The sequence below is a fragment of the Herpailurus yagouaroundi genome, unplaced genomic scaffold (assembly GCF_014898765.1).
Source record: "Herpailurus yagouaroundi ecotype Mexico unplaced genomic scaffold, PumYag 295, whole genome shotgun sequence".
Taxonomy (NCBI): Eukaryota; Metazoa; Chordata; class Mammalia; order Carnivora; family Felidae; genus Herpailurus; species Herpailurus yagouaroundi.
Window position 1 is genome coordinate 501631 of NW_024412512.1, and position 18853 is coordinate 520483.

General features: G+C 59.7%; 1 protein-coding gene across 4 annotated transcripts; it reads left to right on the plus strand.

Moving 5' to 3' along the window:
• Window positions 1-22: 22 nt before the first annotated feature.
• On the plus strand, window positions 23-16836 carry PWWP3A (PWWP domain containing 3A, DNA repair factor). Of its 4 annotated transcripts, XM_040461890.1 has the most exons (14): window positions 298-337; window positions 965-1051; window positions 2168-2238; window positions 2360-2470; window positions 3728-4570; window positions 5717-5818; window positions 7698-7768; window positions 9129-9205; window positions 9881-9941; window positions 11684-11759; window positions 12131-12181; window positions 12721-13157; window positions 14657-14745; window positions 16512-16836. In XM_040461890.1, the coding sequence occupies exons 2-14, from the start codon at window positions 1044-1046 to the stop codon at window positions 16564-16566; spliced, it is 2052 nt and encodes a 683-aa protein (XP_040317824.1). In that variant the 5' UTR covers window positions 298-337; window positions 965-1043; the 3' UTR covers window positions 16567-16836. The 4 variants fall into 4 exon arrangements, with proteins under 4 accessions (XP_040317821.1, XP_040317823.1, XP_040317824.1 ...); XM_040461887.1 differs by lacking the exon at window positions 16512-16836 and having other exon boundaries at window positions 23-337; window positions 965-1050; window positions 14657-14749; XM_040461889.1 differs by lacking the exon at window positions 2360-2470 and having other exon boundaries at window positions 25-337; window positions 965-1050.
• Window positions 16837-18853: the final 2017 nt, after the last annotated feature.

Below are 18853 nucleotides of genomic sequence, written 5' to 3' on the forward strand. Positions count from 1 at the left end.
GCATTTGATTTCCGAGAGACGGGCGGGCGCCTCCCCGGGTACCCAGGCCAGCCGTTTCTTCTTCTTGACGCTGAGCATCTCCGCGCAAGATTACAGGAGTGACCCTCTTAACTCGAGGCGAAGCCCCAGTGACCCGTGCCCTTGAGGGTCCCGTCTGTGCTAAGGTGGCCAGCTATGGCTTTTATGAACCACTGTGCGCATCTTGTTGCAGGGGCACATCGAGTCCGACCTTCAAGTACTTTGTGCCAAATCACTACCACCTGCCACATGAGTCTAAGTCATGACCGACGCCAAGTATGTCCTCTGCAGATGGGAAAAGCGATTATGGCCTGCAAAGGTGACAGCCGTTGTTGCGTAATTTCAGGAGTTAGAAGTGACTTTTGGGTGACGAGTAAAATCTTCATCGATCGGGAGGAGGCTAGGAGTTCTTTCGGTGACATAATTGAGCCCCAGCAGTTGGCGCCCGGATCTCTTGGCACCGAACCTCACGCACTCCCCGGTTAATGGGGTTCTTTCTGGTCTGCTGCTTACAAGGTTACGCTTCCAGAAGTGTCCTTTTTTCTACACTTAGGAAAATTAACAGACTCTGCTTTAAAAAGGGCGGTGAGGCAGTGTGTAATTCCAGGAAATATCTGGAAGGGAGCCTTGTGGTAGTAAATAATGGGAGTGCCTCGGGGACACTTTCTAGCAACGCAACAGGGAGAGTGCTGCACTGCCAGGCCGGGACCCTGCTCCCCGCCTGGGTCAGCCCCTGACCCCGAGGGCCTCGGTTTCCCCATCTGTAGAAGGGCAGGATTAGACAGGAGGTTGCTGAGGTCTGGGGGTGGGATATTTTAAGAGTCACCGGCCGCGGCTGCGCTGCCCAGTGCTGCTTTGCGTCAGCTGTTTGTTGTGTCTTAGTAACAAGGATTTTGTGTTTTTGGTTTTGTTTTGTTTTGTTTTCTGCTTTATTTTTTTAATACAGGTTTTGGCCAGAACGCAGGTGGCAACAAAAACTAAGAGGAAAAAGGAATTTTTTCTAAGTGTTCAAATACTCTCCCTAGATGAAAAGTTAAGTGTCGTGGGGTCTTTTTTTTTTTTTTTTCAATGTTATCTTTTTTTCCGAATGGGATTTCTTTTACTGTCCCCCTGCCAAAAAGTGAAGTAAACTCTTAAGCGCTTGTTAACTCTTTAGTTACTGTAACTGACGTGTGTTCATAATATCCTTAAGAAGCAAACGCTGATTTTTTTTTTTTTTTTTTTTACGTCTGTCTGGAAATGAACATTTATACGAAGGGCTCTGTGTGAGAGAGCGCGGTACAAAAACAACAAGCATAAGTAACACGCGGGGGAAGCGCTTGTTGGGGTTCACATGTGGATAGTTCCTTCCCGCAGATTGGCGTGTGTTTTTCTCAGAAACTTGTGGGACGGGCCCCTGTCGGTTTTGACGTGTTTGCTGTTTCAGCCTGTCCGTCCAGTAAGAAGCTATTATTTAGCATTCAGACGGCAAATGCTCAGCTACGGGGCAGCATTACCTTCCTTTGTTATCCGGCGACAGAAGAGCAAAATATCGGCCAGAATGATTAAAATGCCCAGATCACGTAGGATTGTGGTATTGCTGGGTCTAACGGGAGAATTCCCCATTCAGAGAGAATAAAACCTCGTCCGCTCTGGTTACAGCTTCCCCAGGTCCCCGACCCTCTTCAGAGCCGCCTCCTAAGCTCACTTGGTCCCCAGCTCACACTTTCCCTGCGGCTGGGAAGGTAATTGAATACTCGAGTTTAAAAGGACAGCGCATCCTTTTAAACTAAAACACACCTGCTGGGCTGTAAACAGCTTTTAGTGACATTACCTTCTACTCTGAGAACCTAACAAAGGAGTCGTTTGTGTAGTTGAAAGTAGGATTTGCCTCATAAAAGTCACAATTTGAATTCATTCTTACTCTTAAATCCAGCCAACCTTTTCTGTCTTAGAAGGGAAAAAAGCAAAAAAGCCACATTCACCAGGGTCCTTACTGCCTCTAACCTCAGGCACACGAATTCCTAGTGGGCCGTGACTATAGGTTTAAGCGCAAGGTTGAGAAGGAAGAAAATGAATGTAACTCTTTTGTCATCTAAAGAAACCCACGTTTGAAAATGCCTTCGCGGCCTTGGCTGGTAGCAGGTAACGGGCGTTTCTGTACCCGCAGGATTAAGGTGAGGAGCACGGAGGTGGAGGCCTTGAAGACGGCTCACATCGAACGAATCGCTTCCACGTTGGGTAAGAGCACGTCTTTAGGTAACGAAGAGACAGCGTGGGGGAATGCAGAGACCCCGCTTCCCAGGGGACCCCGAGCTGAAGGAGGAGAAGAAAATGGATCCGCTTTCTTGAACCCTTGCAGAGTCTACCCTGGGACCGATCCTGTTCCGGACTCCCTGCGCGGCCGTCTGCGAGCGTTGGGATCTGCTGGTCGCACCCGTGGCCTCCGGTGTACATAAGAATGAGACCCGGAGTGCGTTTGCCTCCGCGAGGAGAGGGCGGAAGACGCGTCCTTTCTCCTCCCGCCCCCATCCCATAGCGAGACTGCAGAAACGGCCTTGGCGCTGTCTTTTCTCTGCCCGGGGGCTGAGAGCAGTGGATTGCGTATTTAGCTTCCCTGGCTGGGCTCTGGGGAGAAAGGACTATGTGACCAGCATCACTGTGGGACGCCCCCCGCGTGCCAGTGCGCTCCTGGGTGGGGGCGAGGCCGGTGGGAGATGGGAGGCCGACACCCACCCCTTCGCCTTTCCTAGGTGGGAGCACCCGAGCCTCGCGGCGCTGGGGCCGAGTGCCTGCTCACCTGGTGGCCACTCGGCAGACCAAGCACAAGTGTTTTCTGTCGCCTTGGAGTGGGGGCACGCACCCCCTATACCGAGAGCTGTTGGTCTTGTGAAAAGGCTGACCGGGAGTGCTTCCAGGGGTGTTTAGGAAATAGGATCTATTTTCCTATGTCGTTGGAAAAAACGCTTTTGTTCAAAGCGGCGTCCACTGGGCACATCTTAGGTGGCGTTGGCCATCACCTCTCGGACGCTCCTCGTCATTTGTTCCGATCATGTCGGGGGCCGGTTATTTGTGGGAGCCTTTAATACTCAACAGGGAAAAATACCGTGCCAATAGGTGTTGTGCCCGCTGAGTTGTGACATCGCAGCCGTCGTCTTGTTCAAATAAGCAGTCCGGGTCTGTGTGTCGCAATGAATAAATAAAACCATTGCAGCCGGGAGGTCAGGCTAAAATCTCAAGCTCGTGATGCTCGTTTCTGGCTTTGAAATGCTTTGTGAAGAAGTATGGAAAACCTACCAGCCCACGATGGGCCCCTTTCACGGGCGCCACCCAAGAATTCGGTGCTGGCGAGTTCTTTGTGGGGTTGGCGAGGGTTTTTCTTGACCTGATTGAATTTGCAGTTGTGAGGCTGAGCCAATTCGGGAAGCAGGAAGCGTCTGAGTAGCTGGCTGCATTGTTTGGTGACCTGGAGGGATTTATCTTTGTAAGCCACGCAGGTTAGGGTCAGTCAGGTTGTTTTTGGAAAAGCAGAGCACCCCCCCCCCCCCCCCGCGGCCCCGAACAATAGCTGTTGTTTTGTGGCCTTGTCCCCCTTTGGGGAAGATGTGGCTGAGGAGGGGCAGACCTCCCTTCAGGTGTGAAAGCCACCGAGGACCTTGGAGGACCTTGGGTGACCGGTGGCTTGGTGGCTTGGGCGTCACCAGGCTTTGTTTGCTTCCCGTTCTTGCAGCCTCCCAGAATGAGGTTCCTGCTGAACCCCTAGAGGAGCTGGCCTACAGACGCTCGCTTCGAGTGGCCCTGGATGTTTTGAACGAGAGCACGGGTCTGCCTCAAGAAAGCCCTTCTAGAGAAGAAAGAACCGCTCTGTGTTCACGAGAGAAGCCCATGGAACTGGCCTCCTTGCTCTGTGACCCTGCCTCTTCCTGCGTCCAGGAGGCTGTGCCGGGCACATCTGGACCCGAGAGGAGGGAACGTGTCCACCCGAGGCCGTCAGGTTCCCCCACTCGTCAAAAGGACCCCAGGTGCAAGGTGGACCACGAGAAGGAGCTCAGGAGAAACGCAAGCCCGCAAGCCTCGGTAGTCCCACCAGCCAGAGGTGGTTCTCAGGATGGTCGTGGGTCGAGAACGTGCTGTGCAAGTCGGACAACCCCTCGTAAAAGGGGAAGAAGTGTAGCTCGGGAGCCCGCCGTGGGTCAGAGCGCACCTTCCGTCTCGGAGGGAGACGATGAAGAAAGCCGCCTGCCAGCCCCCGGCTCACCTCCCACAGTGAAGGAGGAGGGTCTCCGGGCCAAAGGACGAGACCCCAGCTTACCTTTGCCTGGCCCCACCGGGCCCCCAGCCCCAGGGCCCCCAGCCTGCCCGGATGCCCGAGGCCTCCCTGCCAAGCGGCCTCGCCCTGATAGTGGCCAGAGGCCACCCGCGGCGCGGCTGGAGCCAGGGGCAGTGGCGTCCCCCAGGCAGGGGCCCGGGAAATGCAGGGCTCTGCCCGGCGCTGCCAGACTCCACCTGCCTGCCCCCCGGGCGTCCACGGAGGAGACGGGAGATCTTCGAGTCCTCGTGGAGGAAGCTAAAGGTCTGTGGCCGAGAGTCGCCTTGTGCTGGCGGAGGGCGGATTGGGGTTCTCCCGCGGTCCGTGCGGGGCCGGCTCCTGGTGTATTTCTAACTAGAGCTTAAGGAGAGCAGATCAGAACGCGGGGCAGATGTTTCCTGGTTCCTGTTTAGGTGGTCTTTCCCACCAGGTTGTAACTAGCCCAGCGCCTCCCAAATCCCAGTGTTTTTGGTTTCGTTTTGAGCCGGAGAGGGGACGGGTCACTGGAGGCCGGGCCTGGTGCTTGAGGGACGCTGTGGCCGCACCCCGCACGCTCTCTGATGCTCAAACCTGCAGGAGCCGGTCCCGTTGAACGGGCGAGAACCTCAGAAGTGATTAACTCAGAACGCTTTCAACCTTTTTTTTTTTTTTTTTTTTTTTAACGCTTATTTATTTTTGAGAGAGAGAGAAAGCGGGGAAGAGGCAGTACAGAGGGAGACACAGAATCCAAAGCAGGGTCTGTGCTGTCAGCAGAGAGCCTGACGTGGGCCTTGAACCCACGAACTGTGAGATCGTGACCTGAGCCAAAGTCGGACACTTAATCCACTGAGCCACCCAGGCGCCCTCGGGCTCCTGACTTTTTAAGAATTCCTGTGGAGACACACTTCTGTGTGTGTGTGTGTGCGCGCGCAGTCACGCACCGTGGCTCCTTCCGGTCTTTCCGTGGCGGTATCCCACTGATTTCTGCGTGGTTCGGTACCTCGAGATCCCCTGGCTGCACACTCGGGTTTCTGCTGTGAGTTTAAACTCGGCGAGGCCGTGTCCCAGTGCCTACGGGGGCCGCGGGGAGGTGCGCCGCACCCCTCTCCCCGTGACCCTGCGTTCTCCCGGCCCCTGTTCGTTCGCCTTGCCGGAGCTCGCTGCTTTGTGTGCCGGCCGTGCTCGGAGACCGAGAGCCCTCTCCCCTCCCTCGGTCTCTCCGCCTCTCCCCCACCCCCTTTCCCTCTCGTTTGTCTTTCTTTGGAATGTACGTTAGTCAAAGCGAGTCCTGTTTGAATCCGGCAAGGTGAGAGCGTGCGTGACGCGGGACCTTTCATTTTTGCGTTTACGGTCTCGTATCACGACACGGTTTCTGGGGATGAGTTCCTGGAACGGTAGAGATGAAAGTAAGTAACCTGATGCCATTGGCAGCCCGTCTGACTTCGGGAGAGTCCGTGGAGCGTGCGCCCGTCCGTTCCGTTCTGGAGGAGGAGGAGGACGAAGAGGAGCCCCCCCGCATCCTGTTGTACCACGGTAAGGTGCGGGGCGCGGGGGCTGACGGCCCCCGGCCAGTTCAGTTTCCTCCTGCTGCACTGACAGCTTCGGAAGCTTCAGAAGTGCCGCGTTCTGCGCGCTCTGTCTTGACAAGGATCACCACACAAAGGGGAGGGCGACTCCCTGGGAGGAGACGGGCCAGCCCTCCCTGCCGGCTCGCGGCTTCCTTTCTGTGTCGTCCCGTCCCCTCCGTGGGAAGGAAGGACAGCCAAGTGGAGAGAGGGGTCCGTCGCCACTCTTGGGGGGCGGGGGGGGGGGGGGCGGCCCGGTGCCGCCCGCGGACCTTTGGGGATGGCGTTTGCACGCGTGTCCGGAGACGCAGGGTCTCCGGCCCGGGGCCCCTCCCACACGTGCTGCGGGCCCCCGGCAAACATGCGTGCGGGGAGGTGCCCTGGCCCCCTGTGGAAGGGTGGGAGGCGCGGACCTGAACCAGCGACCGACAGCACGTTAGTCTGTTTCCTGGAGTAAATCGTTCAGAACGGATTTTCTGTTGAGACTTACTCCTGAGCTATCCGTTTGAACGTAGTCTGATATTTTTTAGCCTTTTCGTCACGAAATCTATAGATTCGCAAGATGTCGGAGAAAGAGTACAGTGTGGGGGAACCCCTCCTTCAAGGGTCGCCCCCACCGTACCCCGGGAGGCCACCGTGCCGGTCGCGCTCTTGTGACTCGGCTCTTTTCGCCAGACAAGCCCCGTTCCGTGCGGTTTTCCTTTTTGTAACTTGTTGACCGGACACGCTTTACGTTTCCGCATGGTCTTCTGATGACTCTTCGTGGCAACGATTTGTTACTTACTGAGCCCTCCCCCACCTTCAGTTATCTAGATCGTTCCACCATGGGGGGCTGCAGCCTGCAGGGCACAAACCTCTGGGAGGGAGCTCTGTGTAGGCTTGGCTCCCGGGAGCAGGGAGCAGGGCAGAGCTCACCGGCCGGAGAAGGGACACCGGGCCTTCTTCCTCAAGGGCGTTTTCCTCTCGGCCGCTGCCAGCGGAGGGGGTTGCTGGGTCCCCACGGCCCCGAGAAGCCCCCGCGCTTGTTCTCGGCCCTGTTTTGTGCTTCCATCTGGTTTGGTCTTCTCCCCGTCCCCCCCCCCCCCCACACCCCGGCAGCCTGACGTCCGTCTGGGTGTTTCCCCAGACCTGTTTGTCCTCCCGGGGCCCTGACGGTTCTCTCAGAAACTGGGTGCTTTTCGCCAGATGGATGCCAGGCGTCCGCTCGCCGGCTGGCCGTGCTCCTGTCGCTGCGCCCGCTGGTCGCCGGGGCGGCTCCGCAGGCAGGGAAGGGCGGCCTCCTGTCTGCGGGGTTTTGTGACCTGATTGTCTCAGTTCCAACTGTGATTCTGTTCGGCAGTGTGGTGGTTTGGGGCCGGAAATCCTGTCAAACTTTGTTCACAAACACGGAGTTAGCAAGTGATGATTTCAGCGATTCCTTTTGGGTTTTTTTTTATTTTTTGCTTTTTAAGAGTCCCGTTTTTCAGACCGATGAGCTTCCTAGGAATCTGGTTCTCGCATTGGGGTTTCTGTGCCACGCTTTTTAAAAAATGTTCTACTTTGGAAGAATTTGAGATTTACAGGCAAGTGGCAAAGGTAGTACTGAGTGCTCCCTGCCTGGCACCTTCCCGTGTCACCACCTGCGTGACCAGGCGTATCGTCCCGTGAAGAAACCAGCTCTTACCCACACGGCGTGCTCACGACTGGCCCTTGGATGCCGTCCCAGCCGCTGGGGTCTCTGACCGGAGTTAGGGCGCGTCAGATTCAGGCCAAGTCCCAACAGTTGTTTTCTCTTAAGTTGTTGAATTTGGTGCACGATAGGGAGCTGACTCAATGTTCTTTTTGTCTTTGTTTCTTTTTAATTCTAGAACCACGCTCCTTTGAAGTAGGAATGCTGGTCTGGCTGAAACACCAGAAGTACCCCTTCTGGCCAGCAGTGGTGAGCACGGGGCCGGCTCCGGGGGCCCCGCAGCGACCCCCACCCCTCGGCTCACTCGCGCTCCGCTGTTGTCATTTGGACGCCGGCAGATATTTTTCCCCGGGGAAAACCGATGGGCTTATAATTACGAGCAAGGTTTCTGGAGACGTTTGCCTGAGTAAGGGGTGTTTGATCATTTGGGCGCAGTTGAGTGTGAGGGTCCTGGGCCCAGTCTCTGCCGGGCAGGCTCAGGAAAACCTGCCTGAAGGGAGGTCTGCGATTTGCTCATGTCTGACGTTGTGCGCTTGAAACCTTTCCCCTGTGGGAGCGTCGAGCTGGGTGAGGTTTGGGGGCAGGGGCCGGTTGTGCACGTGCGGTGACTGAGCCCCAGCGCAGCGAACTCCTGGCTTTCTCCGGGCCGGGACGCTGCAGGCTGTCCGTTTATTTTTGGGCAAAGGCAGCATCCTGGCTGTCAGCCCCTCCGTCCCGTATCCTCCTCTGTGCCCCTGCGGTGTGGACAGGACCCTGCAATGCTAGCTGTAGTTCTTTAACTCGCGGTCAGAGACAGTGACGTGTAATAAGGAAGACGTTTGCCGGAGTCGGGAGACGCTCCTGTTGCTGCGAGGCTGGCCTCCGTGGATGGGGCTGACTGGCCGTAGCAGCAAGTGTGGTTCGCATATGGGCAGAACGTGTGGCTTGAGCACAGGCTCAGGTAGAAGGGGGGGTGGTGGTCCTCGGGTCAGCGTCTTGTCACAGTTGTGGGGAGTCGTCGATCGGGGCCCCTCGGCTTACTTTCAGCACTCGCGTGCCCCTTGCGATTGGCACCTTTTCCCGGACCTCCTCCTTTTCTCCAGTGCCCTGGGGGCCCCGCTGGGGAGCGGATCTCCAAGCTCACAGGTTCCTGGGGTGCACCCTTGGTTTATGGCTGAGCCGGGGACCCGGAGGGGTGCCAGGGGGGCGGGGAGGCTGGCCGGAGTCAGGCACCCTGCTTCCCTGTGTCCTCGGCTGGTCGCCACTCTCTCTGTTCACGTTTCTCGTCCTGAAAATGAGGATGAGCTTGCCCTGCTGAGGCAGGGGAGGGTCCACGTGTCACACACGCAGGTGGTCAGAAGCAGTGGGCTTCGCGCTCTGTGTCACAAAAGAAAAGAAAGCAAAGCCCACGTGGTCCTGCTCCACTGTGAGCGCTGACGGCGGTGCGTGAAGCAGCCGGGCGGTGTTTGAGCGTGTCCCACGCGGACTTTGTCCATTCTCCCGGCCGGCCACGTTCCTGGCCACGCGTCGCTCACGTCCGTCTGCACAACGGAAACGTGTCAAGAGCGTATTTCAGACCCGTGCCTTCTTCTGGGTTCTTGATGCTTTGTTTTCTCGGATTTGCCAACAGGTCAAGAGCGTCCGGCGAAGGGAGAAGAAAGCCAGCGTGCTCTTCATCGAGGGCCACATGGACCCGAAAGGGAGAGGGTAACCCAGCTCTCTGCTCTCTGTAGACGGTTCCCCAGTGAAGGCCTGGCCGCTCGGGGGCACTGAGGTCGGGGGGGGGGGGGCGGGCCCTGTGATCCAGCTCCCGGGGGAAGAATCCAGACAGGGGGACCGGTCAGATGGTCCAGTTGTCTGCGCTCTATCTGCCGGCTCTGAAGTGAGGTCCGGACACCCCTTGGATCCCGCCATTCCCCCACAAACCGTACTGTGATTCGGGCGGGTGCTGTGAGCGGCGGCCTGCCTCCCCGACTTCCGCCATTTGCTTGGTTGTCTGGTCACCCTCTACTGGTCCCCTGTCCCGGGATGAAAATGCACACCAACATCCCCTTCTGCTCAAAGGGCACTTCAGAAACACGTTTTGGAGGCGAACACGTAGAGCCGGCCTCTGACCCTCTGGCCCTGGGTTGCTGCCTCCGCCTCCCGTGGGCGTCCTTGGCTGTGTCCCCTAGGGGTCCTCTCGGGGCCTGCCGGTCACCTGCTGGGCCTGTCTCTGAGGGGCTTCCTCGGGCAGCCCGGAGAGCGATGGCCTTCGATCAGGAAGCCGGTGCTGGCGGAGGCCCCCGTGGCCCTGACTGGTTTCAGCAGAGGAAAGGGAGGCGTTTTCTCATGTCGGGAGGTCGGGTTCCTTCATGTTAAGCTTTGCTCGTCTGCTTCTAGCATCACCGTGTCTCTCCGGAGATTGAAGCACTTTGACTGCAAAGAGAAACAGGAACTTCTGGTAGGTGGATTGTCGGTGTTTCTATAAACGACTCCCTTGGCGGCTGGTGGCCCTGCTCCCCGCGTGATCTGGTCCGCGGCGCTGTGCCTGGTGGGGACCGCCGTCCCAGGGGAGGTTGCCAGCCGTCCCCTCGTCGTACAGGTGGGGCTTTGGCGCAGAGGACAGTTTGCCCGGTGCGAGGCCGGCCCCTTCCGCGGGCCGTCGTGCAGAGGCCGCCCGTGTGACAGAGATCGCGACGGTGCCCCACAGGGGCTTCCTGGGCTTCCCGGTGGCTGAGACCCCGCGTCGAAGCGCCGTGGTCGACTCTTGATTGTACAACGAGCCCACGAGCCACGTGTCCGTAGAACACGTGGTCTGTTTGACTCTGAGACGCCAGCTTTCAAAACGCGAGGCCGGCTGGGGGGCGGGGGGTAGGGGCCTGCTGGCCTCCCTCCGGTGCCGGTCTTTTCCCAGCCTGGGGAGCGGCTTCCTGGAGTTCAGGTCGCGGTGAAGCCTCCTGTAGGGGGAGCGGCTTGTCCCTGCTGTTTGCCAGGATTTCCCCGGGGCCTCAAGGGTGGAGGCCCCCCAGGGGTTGTGTGGTTCTGAGGACTGTGGGTGGCGTCTGGAAGGTGGCACCCTCCTCCTCCTCCTCCGCCTCCTCCTCCTCCTCCTGCTGACGGGCGTATGTCTGTGCCGTGGCCCTGCCGTCCGTCTGTCTCGTCTGCTGTGACCTCACTTTGGCCCCTGAGCAGCAGCCTGCGCTGGGCTCCCTGTCCCTGTCAGGGTGCCCGTCGGCGGGGTCTCTTTCTCTAAGGGGGCCTGCCGTGGCCTCAGGACCTTCCACGCCCCCTGAAACACAGTCCCCCGTCGGGGCTCCGGGAGCTTTCCCAGGGTGGAGGAGTTGGAGAGGAGGACAGGAGTCTTGCTTTGAGGTCTGCGTGCTCTAACCACGTGAAGAATTGGGTTTTGTGACAAAGATGGCACGTGGCCTCGCGTGATCCAGACGCTGGGATGGTGCCTGTTCCCTGTCTTCCTGCTGACCTGTGGGGTGGGAGCGTGGGGTCTCCGAGAGGCCGGTCTGGCCGAAGGAGCGCCCCCTCCTGGAGCGACTCTTTGCACTGCTTTGGTCCTGGTGTCAAGGCCATGGGCTGTGCCCTGTGCTTCCCTGATGAGCGCCCGCTGTCCCAGGGGCCGCTCCGCAAGCCCAGCCGAGCCCAGAGCCCCCCTCCCTCCAGAGCCGCCTGCGCTGCCTCTGTCCCACAGGAGGAGGCCGGGCTGAGGTGGCCCGGGAGGTGGAGCTCAGGTAGTGGGTCCCCGTCCTGGCTCAGGGGTCCTCGGTTTGCAGGCGAAAACCTCGAGGCCTAGGCGGGCGCCCCCCGCCCCCCCGGTGGCCAGGTGTCCTTCATCCTCGGGCGGCCCTGCTCCCGACGGACCCGGCGCTGTCCCGAGCAGAGGACGCCGAGAGTCCCCTTGGAAGGGTTTACGTTGTGTGACTTTCAAGTCTTGCCTGTGTGAGGGTGACGCCAGCCGCGTGTGGGGGCGTCCGCCTCTGTCCCGTAGAGTCCCCAGCTCTCCTGTCCTGAAGTGCTCAGCTCACACGTGACCCCTTTCCAAGCAGCTCGGGCCCCAGACCTGGGCCTCCGTGTGCGTTGCCGCACCCGGCATGTGTCTGCTGACCGGACATGGGAGCCGGGGAGTGGAGATGGGCGCAGGAGCTCCCGTGGCCTCCTGCTCACATCTGCGTCCGGGCCTTGTCGTTGCAGAACGAAGCCAAGGAGGACTTCGACCAGGCCATCGGCTGGTGCGTCTCCCTGATCACGGACTACAGGGTCCGGCTCGGTAGGTGGGCCCGCGAGCCCTCAGACAGAGGGGCGGCCTGGGCGCCGGGGCGCAGGCCTGCTTCCGTGGGTTCCCTCCCTGGGCCCGGGGCAGCCTCGTCCCCGGCAGAGGCGAGGGCCAAGCTGCTAGGTGTGGATGGGAGGTGGAGAGCTGGCTTCCGTGTGCCCCGGGTTCTGTTGTTGGGAGTCTAGACGGCGGCCCTCCTGGGCACCTCCTGCGCCATGAGGCACCCTGACGGCAGTGCTGGGTTCCGTCAGCTGGAAGCGGTCTGGGTGGTGCCGACGTGACGCAGGTGTCCTGACCCAGCCACCCTGGGGCATTTCCAGGGCCGCCTCTGATGGTGACCGGGCTCCCCCCTGCCCCCTCTGCAGGCTGTGGCTCTTTTGCTGGCTCCTTCCTGGAATATTACGCGGCCGATATAAGTAAGTCCGCTGACTCCTCGTCAGAGCCGCGAAGCAGCTGTCTTCGGTGTCTGAAGCTCGGGAGGGGATGTCTGGGTGGATGGGCCGTGCCGTAGCCCGAGCCTGAGCCTGGATCTCCAGGGGCAAGCCCCGCCGTGCCTCCTGCCCCCTGTCCGCTGGGCACCGGGCCTCGCCTCTAAAGCATGGCTGGCGGTGCTTCGCGCCTGCCTTCCCCGTGGCTCGGGTCTTCGGTTAACCGATGGGTACGCCGCACCCGCTTGTCCCCGGCTGCCGGTGTGGGGCCGGAGGAGTCCGTGCTTCCTCGGGGGGCCCGGGGGTTCTGCTCGGCTCTGCTCTCCTGGGCCACACTCGGATCGGGCCGAGCTGGGGAGGGATGTGGGGACCCGTCAGAGGAGGAGGCCTTGTGCGTGTTGCCTTGGGCCCTCCCCGGGGGCCCGGGGCCTCTCCCCCGCAGCCTGGGCGCCACAGTTAGCGACGGGAGGTGGCGGGAAGTCCTCTCAGCCGGGCCGGCGGTCCCAGGACGTGTCGGTGCTCCGCAGGTTACCCTGTCCGCAAGTCCATCCAGCAGGACGTGTTGGGGACCAGGTTTCCCCAGCTGAGCAAGGGGGACCCTGAGGAGCCTGTGGCGGGGAGCCCTCAGGGAAGGAGGCGGCCTCGCAGGAAGGTCCTCCCCGACCGCTCGCGGGCTGCCCGGGACCGGGCCAACCAGAAGCTGGTGGAGTACATCGTGAAGGCCAGGGGCGCCGAGGGCCACCTGCGGGCCATCCTGAGGAACAGGAAGCCGTCCCGGTGGCTGAAGACCTTCCTGAACTCAGGCCAGTACGTGACCTGCGTGGAGACGTACCTGGAGGACGAGGAACAGCTGGACCTGGTGGTGAAATACCTCCAGGGCGTCTACCAGGAGACGGGCAGCAGGGCGCTGGCGCGGATCAACGCCGACAGGATCCGCTTCGTCCTGGACGTTCTTCTGCCCGAAGTGAGTGGCCGCAGGCTGGTTCCGCGCGGTGAGGGGTGGGGGGTCGGCAGCCGGCGCCCGGCAAGAGCCCCTCCCGGCTCTGCCCGGAAGCCGGGGCGCCGTCCACAGTGTATGGGGGGGGGGGTTGCTGCGGGGCTGGGGTCTCCGGAAGTCGGCGGGGGAGCGGGGCATCGTGGTGTGGAGCCAGGCACCCGCCCTGTCTGCTCCCGTCTGTGGGTGGTGTGATGGCCTCCGTGGTTAAGCCTCGTGGCCGGTGGGGGGGAGAGGGGACGAGAGAACGAGAGCTGAGTGCTTTGTCCGTGTATGCACGCGAGGACTTTTCCAGAACGGGAGCTGCCTGGGGAGATGCGGCAGCCGGGGTTTGCCGGGCAGGAGCACACGAGACCCCGCCGGTTATCTGGAGGGTCGGGGGCTTTGCTCGCGCGTACGTGTGCGTGCAGAAAATTATCGTGCTCAAAAACCCGTAACTTTATACAAACTGGAAGCTTTCAGATTGGTATAAAAGTAAAACACTGTCACGTAGCCTGTGCGGAATGGTGGCCTCTCTCCGTTTGTACCTCTAGCTCTCTTCACATAACTACGGGGGGCGATCCCCAGTTCTTGGTCCTGAAGTACTTCAGTGTGTGTCTCTCAGATAGGGTGGTTCTGCCCCCGAGATGCTGGTCCCCGTGTGGGGACGGCTGTGGTTCCCGCTGAGGGGGCTCCAGCCACCCAGCAGGTGGGGCCTGGGATGCTGCTGAACCCCCACAGTGCCCGGGACACCCCCAAGAGTAACGTGCCCCGACGTCAGCAGTGCCCAGGTTGGGGGGGGGGTCTGTAAAGATTTTTTTCAGTATTTATTTTTGGGAGAGTGTAAGCAGGAGAGGGGCGGAGGCCAGAGGATCCGAGGTGGGGTCTGCGCTGAGAGCAGTGAGCCCGAGGTGGGGCTTGAAATCACAAACCGCGAGATCGTGATGTGAGCCAGAGTCGGACGCTCGACTGACCGAGCCACCCCAGCGCCCCTAAAGATTGTATTTTCAAGGAGCGTCTATGCCTGACGGCGGCCTAAGCTCGGGGCCCAGAAACCAAGGGTCACGGTCTCCACGAGCCCAGGCTGCCGGGCGCCCCGTACAGGCTCTTTGAAAAGGCTTTCTGACGTAACCATGATTCCGTTACCTAACAAAGTGAACGAGGACTCAGCACCAGACGTGCCGCGTGCTCGGACCATCAGTCTTGTAGTTTTCCCCGTGGTGTGAACAGTAAGCTTACAACTTTTCTAAACCATCCCGGTTGGTTTGGGTCCCGCCTTCCATTCTCTGCTGTTAGTGACACGAACTCTCTCCCTCGTCCCCAAGACACGGCATTACTGACGCCATTCAAAAACGTCCAGAGACTTCAGGGAATCTGTGCGCGTTTGTGGAGGCTGGTCCGAAGTCGCCCCGGGCCCCACGCCCATGTCTCGAGCCCGTGTGCGGCGTGGGCCCACCGCCCGTGGCTGAGCGCCCCCTGCCCTCTTGCAGGCCATCATCTGTGCGATCGCTGCGGTGGACGCCGTGGATTACGAGACGGCCGAGGCGAAGTACCTCCGAGGACCTTCGCTCAGCTACCGGTAGGCTGCTCCGGGCGCCGCCCCCGACCGGCGGCAGCGAGTCTAGAAGGGCTCGTGTTCGCTGGCGGCCGTGACCCGGGCCCTCTTCCTGACACGCTGGCTCAGGTTCCCGGTGGGGGAACGAATCCTGAACGGTCGAAATGCACGTTAGCGCTTGGCCGGGAGTTGCCGGGGGGACCCAGCGAAGCCAGTGGTGGACGTTCCCCGCTAGCGAGTCTGGACAGGGGCCCGGGGTCCCCGAGCTGGTCAGGGCAGGCAGATCTGGACCCAAGCCCAGGCCCGCGCCACGGTCCGCGGGCCGTGCGCCGGGCCCGCTCCCTGGACGCGTGCCAGCCTTGCTGAGCCTGATCGCGGTTTGCAGTCACTCATTTCAAACTCTCTCCCCCTTGCCCCGATGCCGGGGCCGCTGAGAAAACACAGTAGGATTACATGGCGGCACTCGCCCTGGTCCATTCCTAGCCGGTCAGAAGAATGTGGTGATCAAGATGTTTCTCTTCCGTCGGCATAGTTCACCGCCCTTGGATTTTTGGCCCCCAGAGCCCCTAATCCTGTCTCTGGGCTCGCTGCCAGGCCTCGCTGGGAACAGGCGGGGCCCGCGTGGCTGTGACAGGCTGAAGACTCAACTAGAGTCACGGGCCAGGGTCTGTGTCCGGGGCCAGCTGGGCACACTGCCCCGGGCTGCTGGTGTGCGCCTCGGTGGGCGGGGAGGCCTCCTGCGTCACTGTCCACGGAAGAGCCAGTGTGGCTCTGCGTGCGGGAGGGTTGACCCGGCTGCACTAAGCAGACCAAGAAGGGCCTTTGGGAAACTCGGTGTCTCTGGCCCTGGGTCTCCGTCCGGTGTGGCGCCCTCCACACACAGATAGGGAACGGTGTTCTCAGGCGAGCGGGGCGGGGGCGCCGTGTCCGGAGCGCCTCTCGGGGACTGGCCGCTCCGCCGGTGAGGACAGCTCTGTCTTCACGCTTTGCTGCTGCCCTGGGTCGCCAGCATCAGAGCGTCGGGAGTATCCGCACCCTTTACCTGCCACGAACGTGTCGGGCACCACGGAGATGACGCTGGCCGTGCCGATGACGGACCCCAGGGACGTGGCCTCGAACCGAGGGCAGGGCGGCCGGTCTTCCTGCCCCACGAAGCGGCCTCACGTTCCGCCGGAGCCACGTGCTCACGTGGACTTGCAGGCGCTTCGCTAGGCGCTGTCTGCGTCCGTGACTTCTGTCACTGTGGCCACCTGGACAAGTGTGACACGCCATGCCTCGGTTATGTGATTCCTTAGCAGGGTGCGCTTAGCGAGGACAGTCTGATATTTCACTTTCTTTAAAGAGTTTATTTAAAAAAAATCGTGAGATGCGCATAACACAGAATTCGCCTTCTTCGACTGTCTCCACACGCACAGCTCAGCGGCTTGCCCCCAGCTGTCTTGCCCCCAGCGTCTGTCTCCAGAACTTTCTGTCTCCCTAAACTGAGACCCTGTCCCCATGGAACACCGACTCTTTCCCACTCTTGAAGACACAGTGAATTCCTGGGGCACCTGGGTGGCTCAGTCGGTTAAGCATGAGGCTTCTGCACAGGTCATGATCCTGTGGCTCGTGGGTTCAAGCCCCGCGTTGGGCTCAGAGCCTGGAGCCTGCTTGGGATTCTGTGTCTCCTCTCTCTGCCTCTCCCCTGCTCACGCTCTGTCTCTGAAGAATAAACGAACACTAAAAAAAAAAAAAAAAAAAAAGACACAATGAATTATTGAAATGAGGTTATCTCCTTTTATTTTCTGAAGGGAAAAAGAAATGTTTGATAACCAGCTCTTGGAAGAAAGGAGTCAGCGGTGCTGACGCTGGAGGGGCTGCTGCGCGGGTCCTGTGGCTGGTGGGTCCGTGCCGTCCTCACGGGGGCTGGAGTGTGCGTGCTTCTCAGCTGTGGCTTCTGTTTTCCTGGCTTTTTTTGGAAGGTACAGTTCCTGAAAGGTTTTTGAAGCAAATATTTTTATTTTCCTTCATATTATTATTTGTGACTGTGCTGTATTGTTTAACATAAGGTGCACATTTGTTTTTTTATGTTAAAAAGCATTGTATCCAGTATTAAAGAGTTTTAAAACAGCCCGACGTGTGTGTCTGCCTCCAGATCACCTGTGTCTGTCCCCAGGTGGGCCCTGAGTCCACGGTGTCGCTCCGGTATCTCGTGCTGTAGCATTCGTTGTGACTCCTCGTGCACGAGAACACGTGGAACGTACACTTGGCGACGGCTTCGTTCCACTCCGTCCCCGTGTGGGGCGCGCATCACAGTGCGAGCCCGCCACCACAGTGTCCCTTCGCCTGCATTTTCACGCGTGGCCGCGTCTGGCCTGGTGCGGAGCATCATCTCACCAGCAGGTCCCCGGGGTAGCTGATCTGCCTGGAGAGCTGTGACGTCATACTCGCAACGGCAGAGGTCGTTGTGTGTGGGGTCGCGCCGTGGGGGCCGCGAGTGCCACTCCGGCCCGGCCGGTTCCTGCAGACGACGGCCTTCGTCTGGAGGCCAGGCTCCCGTTCCTGTCCCGACACAAAGAAAGGGGGCAGGTCTCGTCACCCCGATGGCCTGAGCGTCCCCAGCTTGGGACCCTGACCTTTGGTGACCTGCCAGGTAAAGGATCTTGACTTAGTTTCACCTGGCCGGGCCTTGCATGGAGTCCCAGACATCTGGCGACCTGTCACAGCCGTGCTCAAATGAATTATTTACCGTAAGCTGACGGAAGGTTGTACTTGGAAGTCCACGGAGGGGAGGTTCGTTTCGAAACCCCGGCCCGGAGGCGCGAGGCAACGGTCCCACCTCTTCCTGTGGTCACCGCTCGCCCCCATCCCTACTTCTTGGGATGGGGATGTCCTTGCACGCACCTCGGTACCTCTTCAAGTCTACTGCTTATCTAAAAAAAGAATCTTGAATTATTTCGGTGCTGGGGGGTGGGGGTGGGGACACCTTGCTGGCTCAGGTGGTGCCTTGACTCTTGGTAGGTTAGAGCCCCCCATCGGGCCCACTAGAAGTTACTTAAAAGTAAAATCTTAAAAGCAGGGCGCCTGGGTGGCTCAGTCAGTTAAGCATCTGACCCTTGATTTTGGCTTAGGCCCGGTCCCAAGGTTCGTATTGATTCGAGCCCTGTGTGGGGCTCTGAGGTGACAGCACGGAGCCTGCTTGGAATCCTCTGTCTTCTGTCTCTGTCCCTCCTCCACTGGCGCTCTCTCTCAAAACAAATAAACTTTACAAAAAACAAAAGTCACGTACCGTGTACGGGGTAAGAATCTGAACATCTGTTCAAGAAACTGCCCATCCCCCACCGTCCCGGGTCCCCCCATCCCCAATTCCTAGTTCCCTGCCGGATGCGTGCCGTCCCCGTTCCAGGTTCTGCTCCCCCAGCCGGCCTGCCCTTGTGGGGGGGTTCTCCATCAGGCTCCGGGGGTGGGGCACCTCCCCACCCCCTCCATCAACCAGCCTCGCATGCCCTTTGCCCCTGCGGGGGCCCTCTCTTGAATAACGGAGTACCCCAGGACCTAGTGGTGGGTTGGAAACCCAAGAGCAGGCTGGCCATGACTCTGGCGTCTCATGGGGTAGCCGTCAGATGGGCTGGGGACTCCGCTCCGGGTAGCTCGCTCTCCTCCCTTGCTCTCCTCGCTCACGGGGCAAGGACGTTCCAGGAAAATGAAACTTGAATAAGGCTCAGACTTCCATTGATACTATCTATGTTCACTTTGGTTCGCGAATTGCCGCAGGTGCTGAAGACAGGGGACTGGGTGTTGGGTACATGGGAATTCTGTGTTGGCGACTTTTCCGTGCCTAAAATTATTCCGAAATGCAAAGTTTACTTAAATTTAAAAAGAAATCCAGCTCCACAGGCTAGTGGGTAGTGGGAAGGAAATGGGAAGGGGCCTGGAGCTCCTCGTTGGAGCCAGACCTGCCGGCTGTGCCTGGCATTCGTGACCGGCCCCAGCGGGGGCTCCAGGACCCTAGGGACTTGTCCCGCCTGGAGGCCAGCCTGCTGCTCACCTGCGCTTACAGATGTGAGCCTGCGTCCCCAAGTGTAAAATCCAGCAGAAGGATCTTAAGAATTCAGTGACACGCAAGCGGCAAGTGTTTTTGCGAACTGTGTTT

What these genes read in the sequence shown, in the direction of transcription:
- PWWP3A (XM_040461887.1), top strand. Translation starts at nt 281, where the DNA reads ATGACCGACGCCAAGTATGTCCTCTGCAGATGGGAAAAGCGATTATGG. An exon ending in ATGGACCCGAAAGGGAGAGG is followed by an intron (nt 9,206 to 9,880) that starts GTAACCCAGCTC and finishes GTCTGCTTCTAG; the next exon opens with CATCACCGTGTCTCTCCGGA. An exon ending in TGGACGTTCTTCTGCCCGAA is followed by an intron (nt 13,158 to 14,656) that starts GTGAGTGGCCGC and finishes GCCCTCTTGCAG; the next exon opens with GCCATCATCTGTGCGATCGC.